The following is a 27,469-nucleotide window of genomic DNA, read 5'->3' as shown; positions in this document are numbered from 1 at the left end:
ACTGGCATTCTGGAATGCAGGGAGACCCTGAAGGAAAACATTGGCCACAGAGGGCAGGAGGCTGCTGCTGAGTGATGCGGTTACACGCACAGAGAAAGCCCGGCTCCCCGCTGGGCCGGCCTTTGAGGGGTCTCCACCTCCGGGAGGTCGAGAAGGGATGGCGAAGCCGCTTTGGATGTTGAAAAGGAGCCGCCTCTGAAGCCTGGAAGCATCCAGAGGCCAAAACCCCAGACGGAGCCGCTGCAGAGTGATGCCTGTCGCCGCTCGGGAACAGCGAGAGGAACCTGAGGAGGCTCCGCCGTTTCCATGGGAACCGCTTCTTTCCTTTTCTTTTTTTTAGAAATGACAGAAAACAAACCGATAATTTATTCTTGTAGAAACCTTCGTTTTGTTTCGGAGACGACGCGGTGAATTTGCTGCCTGACAAGATGGTTTTCGAGGTGTCCCGTGGCGGTTATGGCGGTTATGGCGCAACGACCTCGCCGAGTCTCTGACTCACGCCATGTCCAGAACACGATTTCCAAGCGGGGGGGATGGGGGGTAAACGGGGCGGCTTGGCCAAACCCCCTGATGGAGCGCTCATCCCCCCCTATCCTCTGCCTTTGTCCTGGTCCTTTTTTATTCGGTAGACGCTGCGGCTTGTCTGTCTGTGGATCTGAAAATGTCTCCAAACTTTGTGACAGTAACGTTCTCACGCAGCTGCGAGTGCTTTCCTGCCTCTGCCGGGGTCTCCACATATTCTTTAATTCAATTCCCATTGTCTGTAGAGGAGAAGCAGCCCATAATTCAGCACAGATGTTGGGGGAGGGGCTATTGCAAATATTTGACCAGATACTTTGTGAATTAAAATTGGGCCACCCAAAAAACATGCCATGCATTTTGCACACGCACACACACACGTATGGACACATATATGTATCCAGAAATATCTTCTATCTGTCCATCCCTGTGCCTGAGGAAATATCCCAGAGTAATGCATGCACATCACTATTATCTCTTCACACACACATTCATATAGATACCAAATCCATACATACATGTGTGTGCACACACATGTATATATCCACACACTATATAATTATATCATGCACATGTACATACAGGTAGACGTATGTACACACATGCATTCCCTGTTTGTATACAGCCATGTTAAGCTGACAGATAATGGCATCGGTTGTTAGCATGGGGATTTTTTTCTGCAGTATTCAATGCCTTTTATTGGAAAATATGTTGTGCCAAAAAGTTACGATCGCTGTAGAAGTTTGGATTTTGCTTGAGAAAGACCCTCCTTCAATGGGAGCCGGGGCTGAGAAGGGACCCGAAGAACAGCGACTAAAAGGGGGCCCGAGTCACAAATGCTGTCTTCCAGCCCACTCAGGATTCTCCGTCCCTGTCAAGCCCATGGAATTCCGTCATGGATTCCCCAAAGGGGCTGCGGAAGAAACTGCCACAACAGCCCTCGGTGAGCGGAACGGGGACCCTCCTGTCTGTGTTTGCTCGCGTCAGCGCCGAGTTCCCCCAAATGACTAGGTAGATGGAAGGGTTAGAGGTGGGGGTGAAGGGACAGGAACCGGGACAACCACGTTTTGGTGACCCCGAGCTGATTAACGTGACCACAGGGGGGGTCGTCCCTCTGGCAGCGGGGACAGATTGGAGCCGCCCCTGACCCCCTGGGACCGGGCCAGACAATGATGGCCCTAAAGTCCTGTGAGTTCCAGAAGGGCTGTGGCCTGCAGAAATCTGACCTTTGTCCTTCGGTGAGGACCTCTCCTTCCTCCCCCGGAGGGAGGAAGCCCCGTGGCCCCTGGCATTTGGAAGAATCTGACTACTAAATGGGGTCCTGGCATTTGTTTGCCTTATCGATGGGCTTTCCAATTTCCTTTGAGTCTTTTTAAGAGCCGCAATAAATGGGTAGTGCTGGCTTCAGCTCATAAATCATATCTCTGCCCCCTTCCACCCACTACACACGGCTAATTTTTTTAATGAAGAAAGGAAAAAGCAGGTTGGTGTGACCGGCAGAGCCTTGGACCAAGCCTGATACTCTATCAGATACACCCGCCCATCCACGGAAGGAGAGGGAGAGCCTCCAAAGTTCCCTTTTGATGATAATTCCAAATGGGAGCATTTTCAAAAGCATTTTCTGTCTCATACCGTGTAGAGCCCCTCAGCTACCAGCCAAAGACGGTAACTGAAGGGAGGCACAGACGCTGCCTTGACTGTCCTTTTCAAAGACCAGATAAAACAACATCAACAATTTGTCCTTTTAATCATCCACGTTGAAGGGAACCTTTCTGTACTCAGATGCTTCGGAATGTCCTTTGTGCAATAAAAACATGGACGCGGATGGTGGCTCTCCCCATGGCTATATTTCTCATCCAGAATGAACCATTGTAGACGAGCCTCACAAATGAAACTTTTTCAGTGTGCACTTGTGAGAAGTAACTGGCTCTAGAGTCCTAGGGTCTCTGTTCACACACTACCTTTGATGCTGCCTGCCTGTGTGACCCTAGGCAAATGACTCCCCTCTCTGTGACTTTGTTTCCTTACCTATAAAATGAGGGAATTGGACTGGGTTCTCAGGGGTCCTGTCCAGTCTGTGGCTAGGACCTAGGACCTAAGCTGGCTTCAAATCATTTCCCCCATTTTCAAGGGATCTCTCAGTTTCATAGATAGTATGATGGAGATATCATGGCTTAATATATTCATCTTATTATATTTATTATATATATTATATATTATTTATTATATGTTATATATATAGTCCTAGGGATGCTCAGAAGTCATTTGATCCAACCCTCTCATTTTAAAGATGATAAACAAAGGCGTGAAGGGAAGGAACTTGGCCAAAGTGAAACAGCACAGAGCCTGGAACCGCCAGCATCTGACTCAAGAACCAGAGCAATTTTCTATTTAACCACATTGATTCCCGATTTGTCAACATGTTAAGGGGAGAAGAGGCTTCTGACTTCCTAGCCTTTGGCAATCCCATAGGCTTCTCTGGAAATTCCTGCCCGTGTCAGGGTCCAGATCCCATCCGACTCAGGAGAGGTGCCTGAGCAAATGCACCATAAAAAGTGAGGATAGCTCTTGTCCCATTCCATTCCTTCGATCTTTCCTGGGAACCTGGCCTTCCTCTGAAGCCTGTGGTTCATCTGGAATGGGCTTGAACAGGGGTGGCTGTCTGGCCGACTTCGATTGCTGTGGAGCCCACAAGCCATATAAATCAGGCTTCTGGGCTAATGGGACTCTTCCAGCCTCATTAAAACATGCATTTTAATACCCAGAATCACCAGAATGAAGGTCAGAGATGGAAAGAGTCCAACACTGGGGCTCCGGTCTTGGAAGGCTAGCTGCATTTTCCATGTGGACTGGTTGGAAATTGGGTGTGTATCATCTTGTAAAAATTCACCTTTCCCCAGTCTGTTGTGGCAGTGGAGTATGGCAGAATTACAGGATGTTCGAGAAACCTCCAGCCCGAGGTGAGAAGCCTTCTTTCATCTGAAGGCCAGAAGCTGAGCCAGTGAGCCCCCGCTGTGCCTCCAGAGAATCCCGTATTGTGTTAGTCCTGGGCGTGATGAAGCGGGCCAAGATCATATTTCTTTCATATAGCATGTATAGAAGAGAAAAGGGGAGGAAAACATGACTTGCCTTCACCTTTCCTTTCAAAAGGCAAGTCGCATTGATGCATTTTGTTTTGACATGGATATCATTTCCAGCTCTGCCCTTGCCCCTTCCCAATGTCATAAAGAAAAACTGTTAAGCAAAACCAGCTGATGATACAGTGACAGCTTCTTCCAAGGCTTGCTACCTCCCATTCCTGGAAACCCTCTTTTCTCTGAACAATTCCTCAGAGTTTCTCCAAGATGGCATGCTTTCCTTGACCCCATTGTCGTTGCTGTGAAGAAATATTGTTTGCTGCTTGCATCAGTTCACAGGAGTCTTCTCAAGTTTCTCTGAATTTCATAATTATACCATATATATAGATACACACACACACTAATGACATTGTAGAGTTTCCATCCAATTACATGTAGTTTCTCCATTCTCCAGCTAACCAATGCCCATCGATTTCTAGTTTCTTTCATTTCTCTACTACCTAGAGTACAACCACAAAATGTCTTGGTATGTTATTATTGTCGTTGTTATTGTTCTTTTTATTTGGCTTTGACCTCTTAATGGTATATACCCACGAATCCTATTTGTGGATCAGAGGATGCCCGCCATTCACATTTGCCAAGATTTGACAAAGGTCCTAGATCTCAGAATTAGAGAAGGAAGGAATCTTGGATGCCATTTAAAAATCTACCTGCCTCATTTTGCAGATACAGAAACTCAGGTGGCCAAAAGGAAACATGACTTGCCCAGGGTCACTTAGTGAGTGGGATTTGAATGGAGATCTTTTTGACTTTTGTACCTATCTGTTGCCCAGCGCTGCCCCCTGAGGCAGAAGCAAACATGGCTTAGTGACTTGTTTGTTTCTTCTGTCGTCTCCAAACTTGATATTCTGTGCTAGCCAGCCTTACAGAAAAGCTATGGAAGGGTTTGAGTCTTTATGACTTGGGAAGACTCCTGTGAGCAGCAGAGATGCTGCTGTTTCAGGTAGGACAGCTTGTGGAAATGAATAACACTGAATTATTTGGGGAAAGTTGGGGAAATCAGCTGTAGGCTAGTGTGTTTGATCTCAGTGGATCTCCAGTTACACTGACCTAAGCATTCCTTCCTAGGGTACAGATTGCAGCCCATCCACGTACACGAGTCTTGGACCTTTGCCACAAGGGATCCCTCCATGTTTTACTAACATCACCCATAGACTTTCTCTTGTTCTCCTCCCATCACTTATAGAACTTTCTTCAGGGACCCCCTGAGCTTCTAGAGAGTCTAGAGGATTGAGCTGGGAGTTGGGAGACCAAGTTCAAATCCAGCCTTAAACACTCACAACTATGTGGTCCTGGGCAAGTCATTCAACCTTTCTCAGCCCCAGCTTTTTCACCTGTAAAATAAGAATCCTAATGGCACCTACTTCCAAGGATGCTGTTGGGATCCAGTGAGGTATCACGTAGAAAGTACTTTGCAGTCCTGAAATGGTCACTATTGCTCTGTTCTTTGGGGAAGCCCTTAGACAGCTTCTGCTTCATAATTCCTTTTAAATAAAGCATGGCTGCCTGTAGTGTCCCAGGGCCCAGCTCCCCCTCCCAAGTAAGGAAATCACTCATTGGAACTGCTCATCCAGTTGCCATACTCATGCTAACATTGTTTCCATTGGGACTCCCAGTAGGATTTGGAGTCTAGAATCACCAATGGGTGATTCTACAATGGCTTTCTGCCCCTCCAGGGCAGGGTAGATGACCTCCACCTGACCTCAACTCGTTTCTTATTGCTAAAAGTTTTTATTTTAATTAAGCATTAATTAGGCACCTCCTCATTTCCAGCCTATAGTAAGCAATTAATAAATGCTTTTTGATGAACTGATGCTGGGATACAGAGACAAAATGGAGTAATTCTTGATCTTGAGGAACTTCCTTGATTCCTTTGTGCATCAGTCAGTCTTGTCAGACTCTCTTGTGACCCTATTTGGGGTTTCTTGGCAGAGATGATGGAGTGGATTGCCATTTCCTTCTGCAGCTCATTTTATAGGAGAAAGCTATGGCAAACAGGGTTAAGTGACTTGCCCAGGGCCACACAGCGAGTTTTGAACTTGGATCTTCCTTTCTCCAGGCCCGGTGCTGTATATATCCAGGATGCCACCTAGCTATCCATCGTTCAATAAATAGAACATGAATAGAAAATTCACCAAATTTCATTTGTGTTGTTCTAAACTGCCAATTATCCTTGAATAATTTCTTGCTCACTTACTGTGAAGGAAACTTCTTGGTGGCTCCAACATGAAACAAATGAATTTCTTCTCCTTCCCATCAAATTGAACGAATAAGGGGCAAAGAAAGCCATCGCAGCAGCTGAATGCAAACAAACACATTGGCGAACATTGGCTCTGGAGGACATGGGATGAAACACTTTCCCCTGTTTGGGAGAGAGGCTGGGGGCTCTGGGAACTGAATATTAGCTACACGGCTCGTTCATTCTTCTTTGTTAGGAGGGAGTGTTTTTTGTGCAGTGGGACATAGATTAGGAAATGCATCAGGTCTAAAGAACAAAAAGCATCAGTGTTACTTTGTGGGAGTGGTGGTGGGGGGAGAAGGAAAGTGCCACAGGTGTAGACTACGGCATCTCAGTGTTAGCAGTCATAGATCGAAAGCCATTCATAGCCAATGACATAGCCAATTAATTACCCAGACTCCTGCACTTCTGCCCTTCCGCCCAGCCTGGACACTTGCTTCCCTTCTGGCCTTTGGCCATTTTTTTTATTCTTTGGATGTCTTTCCAAGAGAAGATAAGAGGTGTCTTGGAGAGAGCTAGGGTGATGTTCTGATCATGCTTTAAGTCCTTGTGATAAAGTCTTGCTGGAAATTCTAAACCACTGAGTTAAGGGAAGGCCAAAGATTCTTGTAGATCATCTGTGGCCAAGGCGCTATTTCTCTTCCTTAGCAGGCAGAGTGAGGAATTGGCCCCCTGTGGCTAGAGGTGATAGGAAGGTAGTATTTTAGTTACTTTGTTGGCAGAAAGTAAGCAGAGATTTGGGCGTCTTCCTTTTTCTTTCTGGGGTAGAGATCTGAGTAGATGAACTCTCCCTTAATGGGTTTATCTCAAGACAGTGAAATTATAATTTAGCTCATGAAATAGGATTTGCCTGTGAGTCCAAAATGAGCTTCATGAGCAAGATGGAAGAAATACTACGCCAAGTGACAGGGAGATTGGAAATTCGACAGCCATCACTTCGTCTTAGAAAATAACAAAAATAGACATTTTCCATTTTCCATTTTCTTGGAGACAATGGATTATTTAATTTGGGAAGTTCGGCAGGAAAAAGGACTTCACTACGTTGAGATTTTGTTTACTAAAACATGGGAAAAGTGAATTTGACCAAAGGAACCTTTTCCCCCGTGATCTCCCGTGGGACCTTCCAGTTAAAATAATCAGGAATGAGGGTTGAAAGAATTGTTCATCTGCCCCATTCATTAGTCAGATCCTTGAGAAATGAGAAGGATCTGAAGTCAGGCCCTTTGACCTCAGGGCTACAGTGTTGGACTTGGAATTAGGAGCCGAAGGGTTGAATGGAAGCTGTGTGGCTGAACAAGCAGAAGTCACTTCAAGTCTCTAACTAAGCCTTAGGTGCTTTAGAATCTTTTTTTCTCTAGAAAATGGGGGTGACAATGCTTGAATCAGAATTATTGCAGAGAAAGTGCTTTGTAAACTCTGCATAGAATACAAATCACCAGATACGATATAAAGTACCCTCAGGAGCTTGTGCCTTTGGGACACATCGAACACCATGGCAGAGTTTTATATGGGAAGACATAGAAATGTCCTACATAAATAATGGCACAGTGGGTAGTGAGCTGGGCCTGGAGTCAGGGACTTCCTGAGGTCAAGCTGGCCTCAGACACTCACTAATTGTATGACTATTGGCAAGACCCATAACCCTATTTGCCTCAGTTTCCTCATCTGTAAAATGAACTGGCGAAGGAAATGGCAAAAGGCTCTAGTGCCATTGCCAAGAAAACCCCAAATGGGGACCTGAAGAGCCGGACACGACTGAAATGCCTGAACAACAACATAAAAAAAGTCTAAATTTTCAGAACTTTCTATTGGAAAAGAATAAAGAGACTGACTGCCTTCCCAGTTTCGTTCCACTTTCTGTTATGGTGATATGAATTGGCCTAATGTCTAATAAATCATGTTTTTTACCATCCAGCAGATGTTATTCGAAATGATCTGAAGATGGGAGAAAGGCAAACACATTCGTTTTGATTTTAAAAGCATTTAACTAGCTGTTGTCTAATCATAAAGATGAGTGAAAAATGGCACCTAAATCTTAATGTGCCCAATTATAGACCATCAAAAATATAAAAGGAAAAATAAACCCTTAAAACGCTCACAGCTCCAATATTGCATGCAAATGTATGCACTTAGGTGTCTATAAATATTTCTTGCATAATCAAATGTAAGAATAAAATTTCAGTACGAATTCATTAAAGACGAGGCTATAAATATCCCTCGCTGGGGAGGGAAGGCGAGATGATGCAATCACTAACTGCCTGCCCATTTTGGATGGGAGTTTTGTGTTGTTTTGTTTTCGATTTCTCTACCTCTCCGACTTGCCTCCTCAGAAATGATGGCTTCTTTGTAGCCTGGAAACATTTTGTGGTCTAGGGTGGCTTTGCCTGGAGGAAAACTGTCATAGAATTGTAGGAACTCAAGACCAGGAATGGAATTAAATGGGTGTTTAGGGAGCCCATGCTTTGGGTAAAGATATAGAGCCAAAAATTATCCTCATGTTTTAGAAATGAACAGAACTTGAAGAGTTAGTGAGGCCAATCCTCTTAGCCAAAGCACTATATGGGTTAGTCATGTGCCCAGGGTAGTGAGAGCTGGAGGCAGAATTTGAACTTGGGTCCTCTGACTCCTAAGCAGTATGTATCCAACTCTGAGTCCTTTCTGTAACCTGCCTAAGAAGTGGGCATCCACACTTCCAGCCTGGGCTCTGGGGCTCTCAGTGAGAGGGCACCTGCCTCCTCTTTAGAAAGCATCTGATCCTTTGGGACAGCTCTCCTTGTGGGGACGATTTCCCTCTTGTTGAGGCCATACTTGCCTCCTTGTGGCTTCCATTCTTTCTGTCCCAGGTTTGGTCTTGAGAGGCCCAGTAGGGCAATGTGAACTCTTCTTCTCGGGCCAGCCCTTCAGATACTTCGAGCTGCCTGCCATGCCCTTCTTAAGTCTTCTCTCTCTTTTTTAATCCTTACCTTCCATCTTGGAATCAATACTTTGAAGAGTGATAAGGGCTAGGCAATGGGGGTAAGTGACTTGCCTAGGATACCACAGCTAGGAAATGTGTGAATCTAGATTTGAACCCAGGACCTCTTCTCTCTAGACCTTTCTTTCAGTTCACCAAACCACTTAACTGTACCCAACTCTTATCTTCTTCTGCCTAAAATTGCCCACTTCCTTCATCTTTTTCAGTTTCATCATCAAACCCCAAAATAGAATAAAGTCGTCCAAGATATTTGTGCATTTGGGACCCTTGGGGAAGGTCTCTCCACACCCAGAGTGATAGTACTTTGCTAAGATCCAATAAGCATTAAGAGAGGGCTTCATCCATGATAGAATTCGCTTCATTTAAGACTGGAAGGTTTGCATCAGACCCTACGTGTGCTTTCATCTCAGTTGATCCTTCCAGTGAGCAGGCGTTATTATACACATTTTCCAGATGACGTAAGTGAGGCTAAGTGACTTTCCCCCCAACACATAGCTACTAAGTGTGTGTGTGTGGCAGGATTTGCACTCAGATCCCCACGGCTCCAAATCTTACACTTAGTGGCTTCACCACTTGGGAGGAACCACGGAGCGATTTAAGACAGTGATGTGGGCCTGGGTGTTATGTGGTGGAAATGGAAAACAAGGTGAAAGTGGGGCCTAATTCTCACTCTCCTGGAGAAAAAAAGGCAGCATTTGGATGGTTTCCCCATGCAATGGCCCTCAGGGGGCGGAGTCCCTGGTCTCTTTTGTCAAGTTAGTTGAAAGGAACAGAGATAGTTTGTTGGAACCTAAAGAGGACAAATGAGAAGAAATGGGTTTGAATCAGGTCTGTTTCTTGCCACAGAGGTGAGAAGTAGAGTGCGCAGGACATTTCAAAGGGCACGTTGGCTAGACCATAATGCACCAGGGGGTGTCATGGGTCAACAGCATGGAAAGGTGGATGGGAATGGGGGTACGAAGGGCTTTGAATGCCAAATTGAGAAGGTTGTATTTAGGCGACGGAGAGGTGATAAGAGAAGACTAAAGCTAATTGAAAAACCAGGGAGTGACCTGGTCTAGGGACATCTCTCTGTCATCTGTGCTAGGAGGGATGGGCAAAGAAAAATACTGGAGGCAGGAAACCAGCCCAGGTGGTGGCTTGTTGAAATAACCCATCTGAGAAGGGGAGAAGAAAGGCCAGAATCACAGTGGTTGTGCTGGGAGTGGAGATTAGAGGATGGATTCAAGAGGTAGCAGGAGCTGGAGTGGTGAAGCCTTGGCAGCTGACCGAATGGGAGGGATAAGCGAGAATAACAGAGCCCTGGGCATGGCCCAAGATCACACAACCAGTGTGTGCCAGAGGCTGGATTTGGACTCAGCCATTTCTGACTCCGAGGTGGGCCCTTTATCCAGCAGGCTCCAGTGCAACCTTCATCATCTCTGCCAGCTATTAAATGTGGAGGGTTCCTACACAAAGGGTCCAGCGCCCTTAGAAGTTGTCCTTTTGGTAGGCCTGTGTTGTCACTCCATTTGGAAGCAAAAGAAAAAAAAAGGAAAGGAAAGGGGGGTTGGGGGGATGCTCTGGTGTCTGTTTGTCTGTCTACGTGTGCCGTGAAGAGAATTATTTTTTGGTGGATATAATTCTAAAAGGAAAAAAAAATGAAAATTCACCCAGAAGGGAAAAACATTCATTTAAATTTGAAACCACAGAAAAATGGATTGTAATAATTTCATTATTTTAATCAAGTGTTTCTACCCCAAATTTCATTGTTCAGCTTTTAAGGTTGTTTTTTCTGGCCCAAAGATTTGACCTTAAAATCTAACTATTAAAACATAGTTTCAGAGTCCCCAATTTCACCACTGGATTTTCTTAGAATCAGGGTCAAGCAGGATATCAAGGAGAATTCCAGATTATCCAGAAGCCAAGGCCTATTTCTGATGGCTCTGCCACCTATCTTCTTCATTGCATGGCTCCTCCTTTTACGCATTTGTGGCCTTTATTTATTAAGCAATCAGGGAATGGTAAGAACTCATTAATGGCTTACTGTGTTCTCAGCAGAGCCGGGAGCCAAGGCTACCAGGTCCGACCTTGCCTTAAGGACCTGACATTTTATCGATGTACAAAAAGAATCATAGGCCTGATGTCTACTAAGTAACTCAAAGGTCATTCCATTAGTAGTGGGTGGAGAAGAGCCAGCTGGGAGCCTGGGAAGCACCTCCTGTAGAGGTGGCCCTTGAAGCGAGCTTTGAAGGAAACCAGGGATTCCAAGAGGTGAATGTGAGAAGGGAGGGAATTCCAGGCATGGCGGGACAGCCTGAACGGTCTTCTGACAGATGCCAAGAGACCAAATAGAATACAGTGAATAAACCAGGCCCTGTAATAAGTTCAGAGAATCATGAATAAAATCAAAGGATTTCTGCCCCCCCACTGGAGCTCACAGTGCCATTGGTTCTTAAGAGGACCTCCAAGAGAAGAGGGAAATGACATTTATTTCCATCTGAAGGGCACGACCCTTTGTAGAATATGAGGCTTTCCCCAAACGCTGCTCCTCCCCACTTTCTCATCACTCATTCCTTCTTCCAAAATGGCCTTGTGCATATACTTTGTGTTTAGTTCTATGAATCCGCATGGCCTGCCTTATTGAATAGAAGCTCCTTGAGGGTGGGATTGTGGACGTTTAGTAAATGCTCATCATTCCAGTGCTTGCTTTGTTGCTCATTTGGCAAAACAGAATCTGCAATCTGGGTTAAATTTGGTAAGATCTTCCTCTGTTCCCATTTTCTGGTGTGCAAGGCAGCTGCTCTATCCCAGCCTTTAAATGCTGCCTTTCCCCAAAGCCAACTTTCTAATACCCAACTTTCCTCTTGAGGATTTTGGCCATAGGCTGAGACCCTCTTCCCTGGCATCTGGTAACTGGTGAGTCCAGAGAGCAGGATTCCGCATCACCCAGAATCCTACCCAAAAGGCTCCCAATGAGAAGTTTGGCTGTTCTGTGGGTCAGGTGTTTTTAGTAGCCTCTAAGATGGCACTGTGGACTTGCCCACTGGTTGGTCGACAAAGCTATTTTTCACACTTCGAGTTAATTGAGAAACCCAAGGACAGATCTCGCTTTGACACCACTCGAGAACAAAGAGCTGTTCCATTCACCAAATGTTGACTCCGCTCAGAATACGTGACTGGCGCTATGTTAGGGATTAGAGATAGAAACACAAAACTCAAACCCTGATTGCCCTTGAGGAGCTTACGCTCTAGGAGGGGAAGAAGCCACGTACTCAAGTACTTAAGTCCGAAGTGTATACAGAATGATTTTCAGGAGGCAGAAAGCTCTTATCACTAGGAGGATCCGAGAAACCTGATGTAGAATGTGGCCCCCGCCATGTGCTGTGAAGGAAACTTGGGATTGTTTCTTATTTCATCATCAGGATGGAGCCATCCATTTTTTAGAACATGGTGTACAGCAAAGGGAGGAGCCAGCACACTTCCCGAAAAGGAATTATTTCCCCCTGAAAGTGCCCATCAGTCTTATTGGAGGATGTCACAATATTGGCAGTGTTGTTACTAAGTACTCAATCCTCAAGTGTCCTGGTCTCTGCCAAGATGCAATTTATCAATAACCCCATGAAAGAGGACCTGCTGGTGATCCTGCCTGAGCTGCCATTAATACTCTGCGAACAGTGCCTTCATCTAGGAAATGCAAGTCAGGGGAAAGAGAGTACGAGAGCGTTCCTACTTTATCCAAATGGCTACAATGAAATGGTTAGACTTATATGATACTTCTTCTTTAAAAAAAAGATAACAAACATTTCAGGGGCAATTTTTGTATTTCTTTTGAACTGCAGAGCCTAACACAATCCTTAGCACACAGTAAGTGCTTTCTTAATGCTGGTTGATTAATTGATACATAATCATCTTGGAGGGTTCCAAAACCCTGTTGTTGAGGTAACACAGTTGCAGATCTGGGACCCCTGAGAAGTTCTAGGAAGGGTTGATAGCAGGATGAGCTTTTTAGTAATGCAAGCTTGACCCATCGTGTAATCGCTTAGTGCCAGAGTAGTGAGCTTCCCAAGAATGGGGGTAACCATTTGGGTGGAATATTCCAGAAGAGATTGATTTTCCATGAGCTGGACCGAAGGACTCCAGAGAATTAAATCAAAGGTCCCTCCTGATTTTCATATTAATGTCAAACCATCTGCAAGTAGCTTTTGGAGACTCACCGTCACCATGGAAGCTTTTTGTTGAGCCTTTCGGCATTAATTAAACATATACTTAAAGCAGGAGAGTTTCAGGAGTTCGATGCACCTCCTGCCGGATCACTTGCCTGGCAGAGAATGGCCTGCCATTGTGCGTTCTGGCGCCCTGACTGCCTGTCACTTGCCCCACATTTTATCTGACAGCTCTGTGTTCACATACATAATTCAGTGTGAGAATAGTTCTCAGGTGCCTGCGTCTCCTCCAGGGCTCCCTGGAAAGCCATTTTCAGAAGGGTTCATTATGATTCAGTCCCTGACTCTGTGTTTCCAAGTCCTGGATTTTTAAGATAGAAACAAAACAAAACAACAAGCTTTGAGGTTTCTCTTTCATTTCCAAATTGGCTGTTTTCATCTAAATAACTATAAGGAATCTTTTCTGCAAGGTTATCATCTCAGCTGGCACACGGATTTCAGATGTACACACGTACACACATATGCACACGCACATGCACACGCACACGCACATAGACTGCCTTCTGTTGCCATGATTGATTGAAATGCAGAATGTGATGGTCGGGGATAAAAATAGGAAGCAATCAGTGAGTCTGGGCATGAAGTGCACTCGGGCACAAGGAGAACTCTGTCTCTCTGTCTGTCTCTCTCTCCCACTGTCCTTCTCTCCCTTCTCTTTCCCTCTCTCTCTTCCTCTCGACCTCTGTGTCTGTCTCTCTCTCTCTCTGCATATCTGCCTGTCTGGTTTTCTCCTCCTCCCCAGAACTCTCTTTCTAGGCTAAGAGATTTCTATCCCATTAGTAAGTCTCGTGCCATTGTGGAACATGTGAGAATTAAAAATAGAATTAACCCTTTCTGCAAATAGAGGCAGTGCAGGAGGAGAATTGGCAAGCTGCCTGCTGAAGGAAGCCAATTGGGCTTTAGGAGGCATGTTCCTGGAGAGTTTATAGACCTTTTGCACACATGAAATGGCAGCTCTCCATCATTCCCAAACACCTTTACAGCTCAGTGTTGTGGGGATGGGCCAGGATGGGGACTGCGAACCAAGCTGAAGAGAGAAGCCAAAGGCATTGCCCAAGCCCCCTGGGGACATTTAGATGTGTATATGTGTGTATGCATGCATTGTATGTATACACATGTATGTGTACATACATATATGTACTCATAAATGTGTGTTTTTGAGTACGTGCGTGCACTATTATGTCTTTGCATCTGGAATCAGTTGCCCAGAGAATGAGCTTAGCAGAAGTGAGATTAGTATGATGGGATCAGGCCTGGAATCTTCAGGTGATTGCCTTTCTCAGAAATGCTTTGTTATTTGAAGTAATATACAGGGCAGAGAAGCTTATGGGTTGTCAGTTAATTTGCATCTTTTCTTTCATACCTATATGAGAACAGGTGGCAAAATGCATTTTAATAACTTTATTATTCTTGTTGATTTGGACCAGGTAGCCTCGTGGTCAGTAGTTTTACACTGAAATAGGTGGCAGGAAAAGGAACCTTTGTGGGGCCCAGAATTTTTTAACCTTGAGCAAGTTTCATAACTTATTTGCCTCACTTTGCACATTTGCCAAATGATATAATGATCAGGAATATTTATGTATTAGTGTAACATTTGCCAAATGCTTTATATTTTTATCGTGTCTAGTTACGATACAGGAGAGTCAGCCAAAAGATTCACTGGGAGTCCTCCCAGATCATGAAATTAGGAAGCTTCATTTAACTTTGTGCTTAAAAACAAGCTCACTAGCCTTCATCAAGCCCTTTGGGATTTTCCAAGTGCCAGATTTCATGACTTTCTGACTCCATGCTGGAAATTGGAGTTTTTGAAGCTCTTTGAGCAGAATCCCCAGAATTTCCCATTGGAATGAAAGAATGAAAGAGACAAATAATTCTAGCTGCCATGAATGCTGTGTTTTGAGGTAGACAAAGTGTTTTGATTACACTGGATCATTTAATCTGAAGCCTTGAATGATGGCTAAGCTCTACATACAGTCCGTAGTCTCCCCATTGTCAACATGAGGAACCAGAATGAGCAGAGTTTGTCAGTTGAGTGATTTTCCAGGCACCAGCAGACAGGATTTGAATCTAATACAGATCTTCTTTATTTGGAGTCCCACCCTCTTCCTATAGAACCATGTACAAAGCAGTTAAACTCTCTTAGCTTCTGCCCACTCGCTTTTTCCCTTGGGTGTTCTCCTCCTCTTCCTTTCCAGTTGTGCTTGGTTTGTTGGTCTTGAACAGAAACAAACAGACTTAATTGTGTTTTCCATATTGATCCAAGCTTAATGAAAAGTCCAGTTTCATGCTGGTCCCTCTCTGTCTTCTTCCCTGCAATGTGGAAGATACTTCACTCTCTGCCCTTCCATCTCTTCCAAGTTTCCTTCCTTATCTGCATAGAAATCTGGGCTGAAAAAGCATCAATTTCACCAAGATCCGTTGAAGAACATTTCACTTAACTAGAAAGAGTTCCTATGAAGAAGTTCTCGGGGTTCTAGAAGTCCACAAGGGCAGCATAGCTGAACAGTGTCACAGCAAGGTCAGGAAAGGTAATGCCATGTTGAGAAAAACATCGTGTTCCAAATGTAGAAGTAGTGGTCCTGCAGTAGTCAGCTTGCCTCATTGCAGGGGCAGCGTATGATGTTGAGTCCTGAGCACCCCGCTTTTAGGAACAGTGGAGGACAAGGAGAAATGTGCACAGAAGAGAATGGTGAAGGGAATGGGAAGGATCAGTTAATGGTGCTGGGGATGTTTCATTTGGAGAAAATGTAGTGGAGTGGTGAGGACCTTAGAGAAGATTGCATGGAGGAGACGATAGTAAACAAGGACCTTTAAGGAAAGATACAGTCTATTGAATGACTTCCAGTTCCTAGGTCTGGAGTCGTTGGTTCTTAGAGCCTTAAAATATACCAAGTCATCTTTACTGTCTGGGTCCTTAGTCATTCCTTCGACTTCAGGTCTAAACTGCTGTCCTTGAAGGTTCCTGGATCCTCTTTCAGTTGGTATCTCCTAACTAGCCTTTTGATTGTTTTGAGCCTCATCATGTCCCCAAACTGAACCCCTGGTCTCAGAGTGTTGACTCTGGAGTCAGAGGCCCTGATTCTGAAAAAGGACTTGTCTCTGAAAGCATGGTTGCGCGGCTTTGGGCAAGGCCTCGGGTTATTCATCTGCAAAATGCAGAATTTGGACCCGGTGCTCTGAAGTCCCTTCCAGATTTCATTTTTGTTGCTATCAACCCTCACAACAATCCTCTAAAGGATGGTTTTGGAAAAGTTCCGGTGTCTTCCGGTGGGTCCAGCAACCCATTCCTTCTCTTTCTCTTCCCTTTCAAAACTGACTCCTCATCCCAACTTCCGCGTATTTTGCCAATGGTGCCATTTTTCCTCTTGGTGTCCTCAACATAGATTGTGATTTACTATTATTTGGTTGGAACTATTATGGAGGGAACTCAGTACATTGGAGGTTCAGTGAGATTTTCAACTTGGCCCAGGATCAACCAACCAAGGATAGACCTGGGACTAAAGCTGAGATTTCTTGACTCTCAGTCTAGTGAGGCCATTCCTGTTTCTTTGGAATTCCTCCTTGGGTTTTATATGCCTAATCCACTGTCTACACAGGTCTGTCTTTCTTTTCTAAACTCTCATATTGCTTTGACTTCAACCCAGCCTAAGTCTCATAAAATTCACTTGTTTCCCTTCCTTCAAATCATCTTCTGCTTACTTCAATGTTTTAAGTTTTCCAATCATTTATAATTCTTATTTGCTTCTACAAATCATCCTACACTTACTTATTTTAGAAATGAATTTCTATTTGCATTCAATACATTTCCTGCAGTAGCACATAAGATCTTTTAGGGCAGGGGTATTTTTTCATTCTCATCTTTGTAGCTTCTATGCCTTTCACATAGTAGGTGGTCAATTAAGGCAGGCTACACTGAGTTGAACCGAGGCCATCTTAAACCATCTAGCATCACACTCCTTACTCTGGTGTCTTTTGAGGATTATATTGATCCATTTTATCCTCCATCTCTTTCATCAGACTGTGATATCCTAACAATGCACCAAGAGTTCACAGTGACCAAAAGGTAGTATTGTATAGTGGGTAGAGCCCTGCCCTTGGCATCAGTAGGTATCTGGTTTCACAACCTGATTCAGATGAGTTCTAGCTATTTAATGCTGGGCAATGAATGCTTCAGTCACTCATGGATTTAATTTCTTCACCTGAAAAATGAAGGGCTTGGCCTCAATGTCTTATGAAGTTTTTCAGTCCTCTGATCCAATGAGTGTATGATTTGTTGGGGAGGCAAGTGAGACTTGACCCTAATTCTCATTAATCTGAACAGCAGAGATGATTAAATCCTAGGAGAGAGACAACTTCTGGGAAAACACAGTGATGGTAAACACCCCCAAAGACTGAATGAAAAATGATTTTTTTAATAGCTTCTCTATGATTACAGAAGGGAGAAAATAGGAAATTGCTTCTGGCAACCAATTTCGTGGAGGCAGAACTCCTGGAGAAGCAATACTTTTGAATTGAGAAACACAACACACTTTGAATATTGAGCAGGTCTTAACTTTTGGAATGTAGTTGAGTCATCAACAAAATGTGGCTGAAATCTTTAGAGGAAGACCTTGTTATGCCTGAGTGGAATTCCCTTTAAAATACTGGGAAACTCTCCATCTCTAAAGTAGCTCCTCAAGAACCTGGGGAGAGGGATTCCTGGAAAAGTAGGGAGAGGGAGGGTTAGATCTCTAGTCCAAAAACCTGAGTTCCAACATGTGCTCTGATCACACAGTGGATCACCCAGGACATATCATTTCCTCTCTCTAGATCTCAGTTTCCTTCTCTATAAAATGAAAGAGTTGGTCTAGAATGATGCTCACGAGGCTTTAGCTGGTTCCACAGCCATGGTCCTGTGGTGTAGGCTAGTCCATAGGTGGTATTAAAAGTGATGTGGTACTTTTCCATGACTTACATGTTGGGGTTGGAGCGTATAGAAATAGCTGTCTTGAGTCACATCCACTGGGAATGTCCAACAATTCAACCAGTGTGGTGTAGCATGGATAGTACTCTATTTTGAGGGAGCAAACCAAGGTGGAAACTTCTCTGTGCTACTCCATCCATGGAAGTAACTTGATCATTGGATCAGATGACCGAAAAACCTCATAAGACATTGAGGCCAAGCCCTTCATTTTTCAGGTGAAGAAACTAAAGCCATGAGTGGCTGAAGCATTCATTGCCCAGGATTAAATAGCTAAAAATCTCTGGGCCAGTTTCCTTATTTTTTCAAATGAGGGGTTTGGAATAGAGGACTTTGACTTCCCTCCAATTCTCCGTCTATACTGTCCAGTGTTCCCATCCTGATTCTCCAGTGCCTCATACTGACAATGAAGGGGTTGTTGGACTGATGCCCTCTCAAGTTCCCTCTGGGTCTCAGGACAGAAGATAATCAGTCCTGTATTTGCGGCATATCTATATCTATCACTACTTTAGCAGATGTGAATAGGGAATCAGTGGAGAGATTTTTCAGATAGATAAGGATGAATATTCATAACAAATTTACATAGTTGCTTAAGATTCCCCAACACTTTACCTGAGTATTGTGTTTGATACACCAGACAACACTAGGAGATGGAGGCTGTTATTATCCCTATTTTATATCTGAGGAAACAGAAAGAGATTCACTTTCTTGCCCTCCATGTGCCCAGCCACTGCCTTACCTATTTGATAGCTAAACCAGGAGACCGTTCCAAAATGGCTGTCACCCCAAGAAAGAAAGCTAGAGCTTATGTGTTCTAGTTGTTGTGATCTTCATGTGACATCTGGCCCCTTCTGAAGGTCAACTCATTCTTCACCGTGCAAAAATAGCCATTGGGCAATAAGTCTTGGTTAATGGGGACCATTCTGTGGGCAGTCCCCCTCCCCGCCACACACGTAAGCCTCCCAAGGGGCTCAGACTTGGAACTACTGATTTCACAACACTCCAGTGGCCAGAGTCTCCCATAAATCCTTTTCCATCCAAGGTGTCTGCTTCTGACCATAGAGGCGTCTTCCTAGTCCCACGGGTCAGACAGCGGTCTTTAAAATCCCATAGGCCTCCAATGTTGACTGTTATTGGGTTTCACCTTTGAGAAAATTAAGAGTAAGGACGATGTCACATCATAAATCTTGTCAGGGCTCTTAACCTACCCATTACTCACCCCAGCATCTGCCAGGAAAGAACCCTGGAGGAAAACAGACATGCAGAGAGTTAGAGGATGTGGGTCCCCGTGGAAACTTGGCCACATATTCTGTGTGTATGCATGTACATGGGTATGCTGCTGTATGTATGTGCATGTGCTTTCCCATGTCTGTTTGTACACACATGTCTATATTTTATATCCGGTTACATTTGTATTCTTGGGTATGCATGTATAGACCATCCCATAAGCATGTCTTTAACATGTATGCATGAATGCCAAAATGGACGATTCCTATGACTTTGCTGCTGAAGAGAATTCCCAGAACTGGCCTCATTCTGCAGCTTCTTCTAGCCCTAGAGATGATCCAAACAATCACGGTGTGTCTGTGTGCCTCAAGAGCTGCATACATGCCGATAGCTGTAATCCTTTTTCTTTGCAGTTGGGTCAAGAAATAGTAATCGTTATTATGGTTCTTGTTGGGGTTGTTGTTATTGTTCCTTCTGTTATCACCATTATTATTATTCTAGAAAGCGAAATGTAGTTGCTATGTTGACCTCCATCACGTGTGTCCTTCTGCCTGTTAAGCCGTGCCTTCAGCAGTTTAGGGCTTTGGGTCCAGCGTAGAAAGATGAGGTGGAGGACAGAATGCGAGAACTGGTGAGCCTTTGAGAGAGAAGCAGCTGGAGCTCGATTTTCAAATTTGTATCGATTTTTTTTTTGTCTCAATCCCCAGCCTCAGAGCCTAACTTGAAGGTGCGATCCCGCTTAAAACAGAAAGTGACAGAGAGGAGAAGCAGCCCCCTACTCAGGCGGAAGGATGGAAATGTTGTCACTTCATTCAAGAAACGAGTGTTTGAGGTGACAGGTAATTGAGGCCGGGACACACTTGCCCTCACAGGCATAACCCTGCCTGCTGCCTAGAGCATCATTTCGGAGAAAAGCCTGTAATGAAAAAGCACTAAAGCCAACGAGGTGAAACAGGAAATGAAGGACTGGATGAACTCGGTGTCGCTCGGGTCTAAGGCAGCCAGGCCAAAGCTCACCTTAATCTCTGCAGAGTCAGGCAGTGAAATTTGGAAATTCCAGCCAACTTTTTAAATGAAATTGGACCAGGGAGGAGCCCAGGAAAGTCTAGGGACTCCCTCTCTCCTCCTCCACCCCCTCCCCTCCGTACTTGAATGGGCACCTGGGAAATGAGCCTCATTGTGGAGGATCCAACCACTGTTTCTTCCATACGTGAACTCAATTCCTTAATGGCTTTCTGTGTTTACTGGGGAACTTGGGTGAGGGACAGGAGAGAACAATTTGTCAGCTTTCACAGAGGGGGAAAGATTTGCCATTTTCCTGCTCTCCAATGGATTTATTCTCCCTAAGAGATCTGCTCCCCCCCTTCCTGCCCCAGGTTAGGGGGGCCAAGGGAAGAAAAACAGCATGATCTCTTCCACAGCCCTCCCTCCCCAGTCACAAGTGTTTGGCAACATGAGCAGTGGGAACCCCTTAGTTTTCCTGTGACCATGAAGCCCCAAGCCAGTTCCTCTTGGGTCAAACCATATCTTACTTTGAAAAACTCAATTCAAAATTCATTTGTTGGTTGTAGCCCGTCTCCTCTGTCCCGTGAATGCCGCATCTTGCTTATTTCCTTGGCAAGTTGGCCCAAGTTTTCCAAAGTCGAGACTTTTTAATTGTTTTTGTGTCATTTACCCCATTGGCATTCTGGTAAAGCCGAAGGACTCCTTTTCAGAAATGCATCTTTAAATATGTAAAGTAGCCTACATAGGATTACCGAAGAAACCAATTTTATTGAAACAGTTTTCAGAATGGAAGAAAAGTAAAGACCTAGTTAAGAGCTCCTGTTCAAAGTTTACCATTGATATCACAGACATCTGGTTTAAAAGAAGAGGACACAATTTGATTTTGTTTTTTTAAGCCCTTACCTATCATCTTAGAATCAATCGAGGGCCGCAGAGCGGTAAGGGCTAGGCAATGGGAGTCAAGTGACTTGTCCAGGGTCACATAGCTAGGAAATGTCTGAGACCAGATTTGAACCCAGAATCTTCCATCTCAAGGCCTGACATTCTTTCCACTGAGCCACCCAGCTGCCCTCAAGTATATTTTGAGATAAAATTATTGAGGAAAATAAAAAGCATCCTAGTTCCATAGGATAATGCGTTTAGAACTAGAGGAGACGTTAGAGGGCATCTTGTCAAACCCCTCATTTTACCAGTGAGGAAACTGATACCCAATGAGGTTAAAAGACTTGCCTAGGATCTCACAATGGCAGAATTTAAAAAATGGAGCTTAATTTTGATTATAGTAGAACTTCAGACTCATAGTTGGGGATTCTAAATTAGTGATATTTTGCAATGATAGAGGATTTAGACAAAATTCAACTGTGTTGTTCTTAAGAGTGTGTTATAACTTTAACATATTGTGGCCTGCTAGTAGCCATCCTTAGAGCTGCCTTCAGGAATGGAAAAGAATGCTCTGAAGTCAATCTTCCAATGGCTTCTATCCAGGGTGTATTAAAGATTTGGTAAAATTAGTTTTTCTTTTAAATAATTCTTGGCCTTTCAAGTCAAATTCCCCTTTGAATTGTTCTGCTTCTCACTTGTCTGGCTGTGGTAACACCAGGGGAGAATGGAGCTCACCCCAGCCCTCTCTGAGTGGATTTAGTAAATGCAAAATTTATTGGAGACATGGGAGTCATTCAGCCCCATGACTGAAATATATCCTCCCTAGGGTCTGTTTGTATAGATTCCCAGAACCCCTGGATATTAGAACTAAAAGAGTCCATAGAGATCAAGAGAATAAAGATCTAGAAGTGAGAAGGACAGGGACCATAGAGCCTGTCTTGCTCACCCTCTCAGGCCCAGGCTAGTTCAATGTCTTGCTTTGGATCATATGGGGAGTAAGTAGTAGAGCTGAGGTTCAAACCCACCTTCTCTGCCTCTTAAGTCTCAGTCTTTCCATCATCCCTGGCCATTGGCCTCATTTTCCCCATCTTGATCTGTGGTCCTCATCAAACATTCCTTTTGCTCCTTTAAGATTACACCATCATGGGGCCATTAAGGCTCATGGCGGTGATGGTGGGGGAGGGGGTTGAGGAAAATAATCTAATGAAGACGTTAAATCTTCTGTCATGGCTCCTGGGCTTGATCTCCTCTTTCCTGACTCTGTATTTCCAACCATAAATGCTTTATGAAGTAGTTAGATATTGTTGTGGACAGACTGCTGTCATGGAAGGTGGGAAAAGCTGGTTATATGTGTGACCCTGGGTCATACATTACCCTCTCGTTCTCTTAGCCTCATTTACGTCATCTGTAAAATGAGGAAATGATAGCCCTGGGTTATTGTGAGACTCAAATGAGATGGTATGTGTAAAGGTCTTTGCAAACCTCGAAGCATTCTTTAAATACTAATTATGTCTTTTGTTGAAGTGACATTGAGTCGCTTTTCATAAACCTCACATTTCCTAGTAACTTATTTTAGCTCCTCTTGAGGGGCACTGAGTTGTCTACATTGAGAGCCAGGAGGCTGATAGACTTTACTTCTAAAATGAGATCTTGTGGAAAGTAAAAAAAAAATTAATAATTTGGTAAACACTGAAAAATAATCGAATGATTCCATATCCACCCTATTTGGGAGAAACTTGGGCTAAAAGTACATAAATTATCTTCTACCTCATGGTAAGAGGACCAAGGAATGTGGGGAGATTAGAATGCCAAAGAAACAAAGGGAATTGGCCAAATTTCCTCATTGGAAGGTTCAATCTGGATGTCCCATGGGAACCTCAAACTCAACATGTCAAAATGAAACTCATTCTCTTTCCTTCCAAATCCATCTCTGTTCCAAATATTTCTGTGTCTTGGTGACATCACCATTTCATTTTCCTCTGTACTTAATAAGCACTAAAATACCATGAGAATTTCCATAAATAAAATAGAAGATAAAAGGAAGATTGCTTATGAAACTTGGAATCTCTGTCGTTGTTGTTGTTGTTTTTTTAAGTATAGAATCAATTCAGCACATTCCTGAATTCTACTTGTCTTTATTCCTTTTAGAATTTCCTCTTTCTTCCTCTGTACATTTAAAAAAAATAATTCATTGGTCTTCCTCTTCCTCTTCTTCATCACTATTGAAACTTTGTTCTCTTCCTCCCACTCCAAATTAAAATTTAACAAAAAAATTTAAGCAAGATAAATTCATCCACACAGCCTTGTAAGGGAATGTCTTTCTTCATCTTAAGACACCTCACAAGAGGTGGGTAGTATGCTTCAGTGGACCTTCCTTCCTTCCTTCCTTCCTTCCTTCCTTCCTTCCTTCCTTCCTTCCTTCCTTCCTTCCTTCCTTCCTTCCTTCCTTCCTTCCTTCCTTCCTTCCTTCCTTCCTTCCTTCCTTCCTTCCTTCCTTCCTTCCTTCCTTCCTTCCTTCCTTCCTTCCTTCCCTCCTTCCCTGTCTCCCTCTCTCCCTCCTTCTCTCCTTCCCTCCTTCCCTCCCTCCAGTTTATAACTGGAATTATCCTTGGCCCTTATTTTATCTCAGGTCTATAATTAATAATTGGCCGATTTGTACTTGGGCGTTTTTTTTTGGATCTATTTCTTCTCCAATCATATAGACACCACCCTAATTCAGGTCCTCCTCACTTCTTATCCAGATGATCTAATTGGTTTCTTAGATTCTTCTTTTTTCTATATCAGATCCATCCTCTTTGTCCCATTACACAGCTCTGAGCTTGACATTCTATTTACTCTTCAGGATTCTTTGGTTGCTTCCTTGTTGACGTTAGGAGAGACCACCACTTCCTCACCTAGCCTTGCAAAGCCTGGCTCTTTTTGCCCTTTCTCGATGTCACACTCTATTCCCCTTCACACAGGCAGCTGAGGAAAACTGGCAGCTCTGGATTTCTGGTCTTCTAGGTGACCTGGGCATTTATTAAGTACCTACTATATACAAGACCCTAGGCCAAATGCAAGAATGCAATGGTCCCTACACACAGAGCTTACACTCAAATATAGGGGGATGGGGAATAGCAAACCCATACTCAAATGCGGGAGCAGCAAGGACCTATAAAATATAGACAATAGAAGGATGAAGTCAGCAAAAGATCAAATGGGTTAACATGTAAAGTGCTTTGAAAACCTTAAGGGGCAATCGCAGCACTAGCTGTAATAATGATAATAATATATTAGGAATTCTAATGAGTATAATAGTGACTATTTGGGGAATGTTTGTAGACTGCCTCTGGTTTTCCCATCAGTCCCATTTCGAGGGATATGTAGCCCCTGTTTAGAGCAGCACCATATATATTACCAGGCTATGTTTGCTAAGCACATTATTTCTTGGTGCTCATTTCACGTAGATTTACACATCCGTGTAAATGTAATAAACTCTATTTTAGGTTTTATTGCTTTGGGCCAAAGACTGTTGGGAATTGTCAGGGCTCAGAGCAGCTTCTCAGAGAAGGGTGATTGGGTTAAGGAGTTTTAAGCTGGAGAATATTGGCTATTTCAGAGTAGCACATAGGCACAGAGTCTTGACAGAGTTTGAGGATAAAAAATGCGATTGATAAAGTAGAATTACCTACTGTGATGATTTTAAACATTCTCTTCCCCCTGGGGCAGAAGTATATCACATTTATTTCCCCCATTGAATGGAGGGAAGGCTTTGACTCTTCAGTCAATAGTCAGAAGCATAGAGGGGGCACAGTGGAGCAGAAGAAAGAGCTGAACCTGGAGTCAGGAAGTCCAGAGTTCAGATTCTGCCTTCAGATGCTTATTAGTTGAGTGACCCTGGGCACATCATTTTACTATATTTCCCTCAGTATCATCAAGTAAAAGGAAAATATTTTATTCAGTGGGCTTCTAAGTCCCTTCTAGCTCTGAATCCATTCTTGTGATCCCCAAAAGATTTCAGGCAGCCAGAGAATGAACTAAACTGTTTCATACCCAAGACAACAGAAAATGACATGTCAAGCAATGAATTGGGGGCTTATACGTACAGGACTGATGTGTGGCAAAAGGAAAGAAAAGTAAGGATTAATTAGGCTTTTGTGGACTAGACAAGGAATAGATGTTGCCTTGGTTTAAAAAAGAGATCATTGGAGAAGGCAAAAAAAAATAAATGAAAAGGCTTTGTTTTTTTTTAGGTAGCATAAAAAATACATTTTAGTCATTTTATTTCAAAATATTTATTTGTACAAATTTTTATACAAATTTTTATTTGTACAAATATTTATTTTTATACAAATATTTAATTGTTTTTTCTTGGCAAAAAATAGTTCAGAATTTAAATAGTGCATATTGACCAAGTATAGTGGGAATGATCCACTGGTGGAGGAAATGGTGAGCCACACCAGTCTCTTTGCCAAGAAAATCTGATGGATGCTATTGACATGATATATAGTCATTGGAATCACCAAGAGTCAGATAGGACTAAAATCCTGAACAACATTAAGAGTGGGAATAATGGGTGAGGTGAGTGGACCAAAATAGGTTTATTGGATTTTTATTAGGTTGTCTTTCTTAGAATTGAGGATGAATTGGAAAATTTCTTGCGTTGTCAGGAATTTGATTGTCCTTTTTTGAAGTTTGAGGGCTCCCTGGCCTTTTCATTTGATGAGGAAGAGGACTGAGCTAATTTCATCCTCACCTTCTTAAAACATTTCCTGAGCTTTTATATTTTCATTGGCCCCTTGGCTTCTGAGATCTAACTCATCATTTCGTTAGCAGCCAGAAGGAAGGGGCATCTTTCTTTTCTGGAAAAGAGCTAAAATGGATCCATTTAAAGTCCAAGACCATGAGGGATAACTTCTAAAATGGCCCACCAGATTCGAGATCAGTTCAAGAAAGAAAATTTAAAAAGTCAGTATTGAGGAAAAAAGCAATTTAGATGTTGACAACATGGTGGCTGGCCTTGAATTCAGGAAGATCAGGGGTCAAGATCTGTTTCTGGCACATCCTGGCTCTGTGTCAGTCACACAGATCACACAGGGGTCCTCTTCTCTCTTTATCACCCCAGACAACTATCTAAGGCTCTCCATTTTATGAGCATTGCTGATTTCCATGGATAGAGGGAGTTTCTCCACTAGGTCCCCACACTGATGGAATGAATCACTGATCCAAAATGATTAATTGTCTTAATTGACAGAATGGCTAAAACAAAGATGTTGGCATTCATTCCCTGGTCCATGAATTCAACTGAATCTTTGATTAATGAGTTAAAATTGATCCATTGTGCAAAAGTGAAATGGCCTCCCTCCACCAATGCACGTCTAGCAAAAGCAAATAATGTCCCCTTGTTGGGCATGATGTAGTGGGGATTACTTTTCAGGTCTGGGTTGGGTGAGATGGCCACAGAGGCTCTTTCAAATCATAGTTCTTTGCTTTTAATCTATCAGAGAGTGATAGGACCACATGAGAGTTCATCTAGCCATCTCCAAAGCCCTTTTGATGTTGACGATAGTGCCTTTTCTTCCTTTTGGCTCTCAGGCCTCCCTTCCCCTCAGCCCCCAGTAACAGAGTTAATGTTTGACACCAGGAGAACCCAGCCTCTGATGAGCTGACAGGGCTGCAGGCTCCTCCTTTGGTACCTCTGACAAAGATTGCTGTAGAATGGGTCTTTGGATGTTTGGGGTGTCCCTGATGAAGAGCAGTGAGTAGCAGAAGCCTCTGTACTAGAATTCACCACCATGAGAATGACGGTGGGCCCCATGGATTGATGCAATGTTTTCATGACCTTTACAAGGGGACAGTCTCTGTCATTTTTATCTCTCTCACCAACAGAAGAAAGGGAAACAAAATAAACTTCTTTGGTCACATCCCGAGCTCTGTGAGCGGCTATCTGCCAGGGCAGCCTATCTTTTTGTTTTTGGATTGCCTTAGGACTCATTTTGGGGTCATCACAGAAGTAATAAGCTGGTATGATGGAAAGACAATATGGTTCAGTGGAAAGAATGTTGTATTGGGGACCACAAGGCCCTGTCTTCAAATCCTGATGCTACCATTTACTATCTATGTGTCTTTGAGCAATTCATTTTTTTTTGAGCTTCAGTGTCTTCCTTGGTAAAGTGCTTGCCCTTGATGACATCTAAAGACACTTCCAGCTTTAAAGTTGTGAACCAAACATCATATGAAAATAAGAGTTGTCTTCAAAGGCAACATGGCTGGCTGTTCCCTTAGACAATGAGTTTGAACAACCAAATTCTGTGTCTTTGTGTCTTGATGCAGACTTGCTCT

General features: G+C 43.5%; 1 protein-coding gene across 20 annotated transcripts in view; it reads left to right on the top strand.

Moving 5' to 3' along the window:
• The window catches only part of HDAC9 (histone deacetylase 9), a 777,497-nt gene that overhangs the window by 288,418 nt on the left and 461,610 nt on the right, over window positions 1–27,469 (top strand). For 14 of the 20 annotated variants that reach the window (XM_056800543.1, XM_007505411.3, XM_056800542.1 and 11 more), the window contains exon 7: window positions 19,969–20,100. The exons of the other annotated variants lie outside the window; for them this stretch is intronic. In XM_056800543.1, the coding sequence (XP_056656521.1) occupies window positions 19,969–20,100 (132 nt within the window). The remainder of the gene's footprint in view (window positions 1–19,968; window positions 20,101–27,469) is intronic. 20 annotated transcript variants of the gene reach the window in all.

This window comes from Monodelphis domestica, chromosome 5 (genome assembly GCF_027887165.1).
Source record: "Monodelphis domestica isolate mMonDom1 chromosome 5, mMonDom1.pri, whole genome shotgun sequence".
NCBI lineage: Eukaryota > Metazoa > Chordata > Mammalia > Didelphimorphia > Didelphidae > Monodelphis > Monodelphis domestica.
Note: the sequence above shows the minus strand (reverse complement) of the source record. Positions and strands in the feature narration are given on the sequence as shown.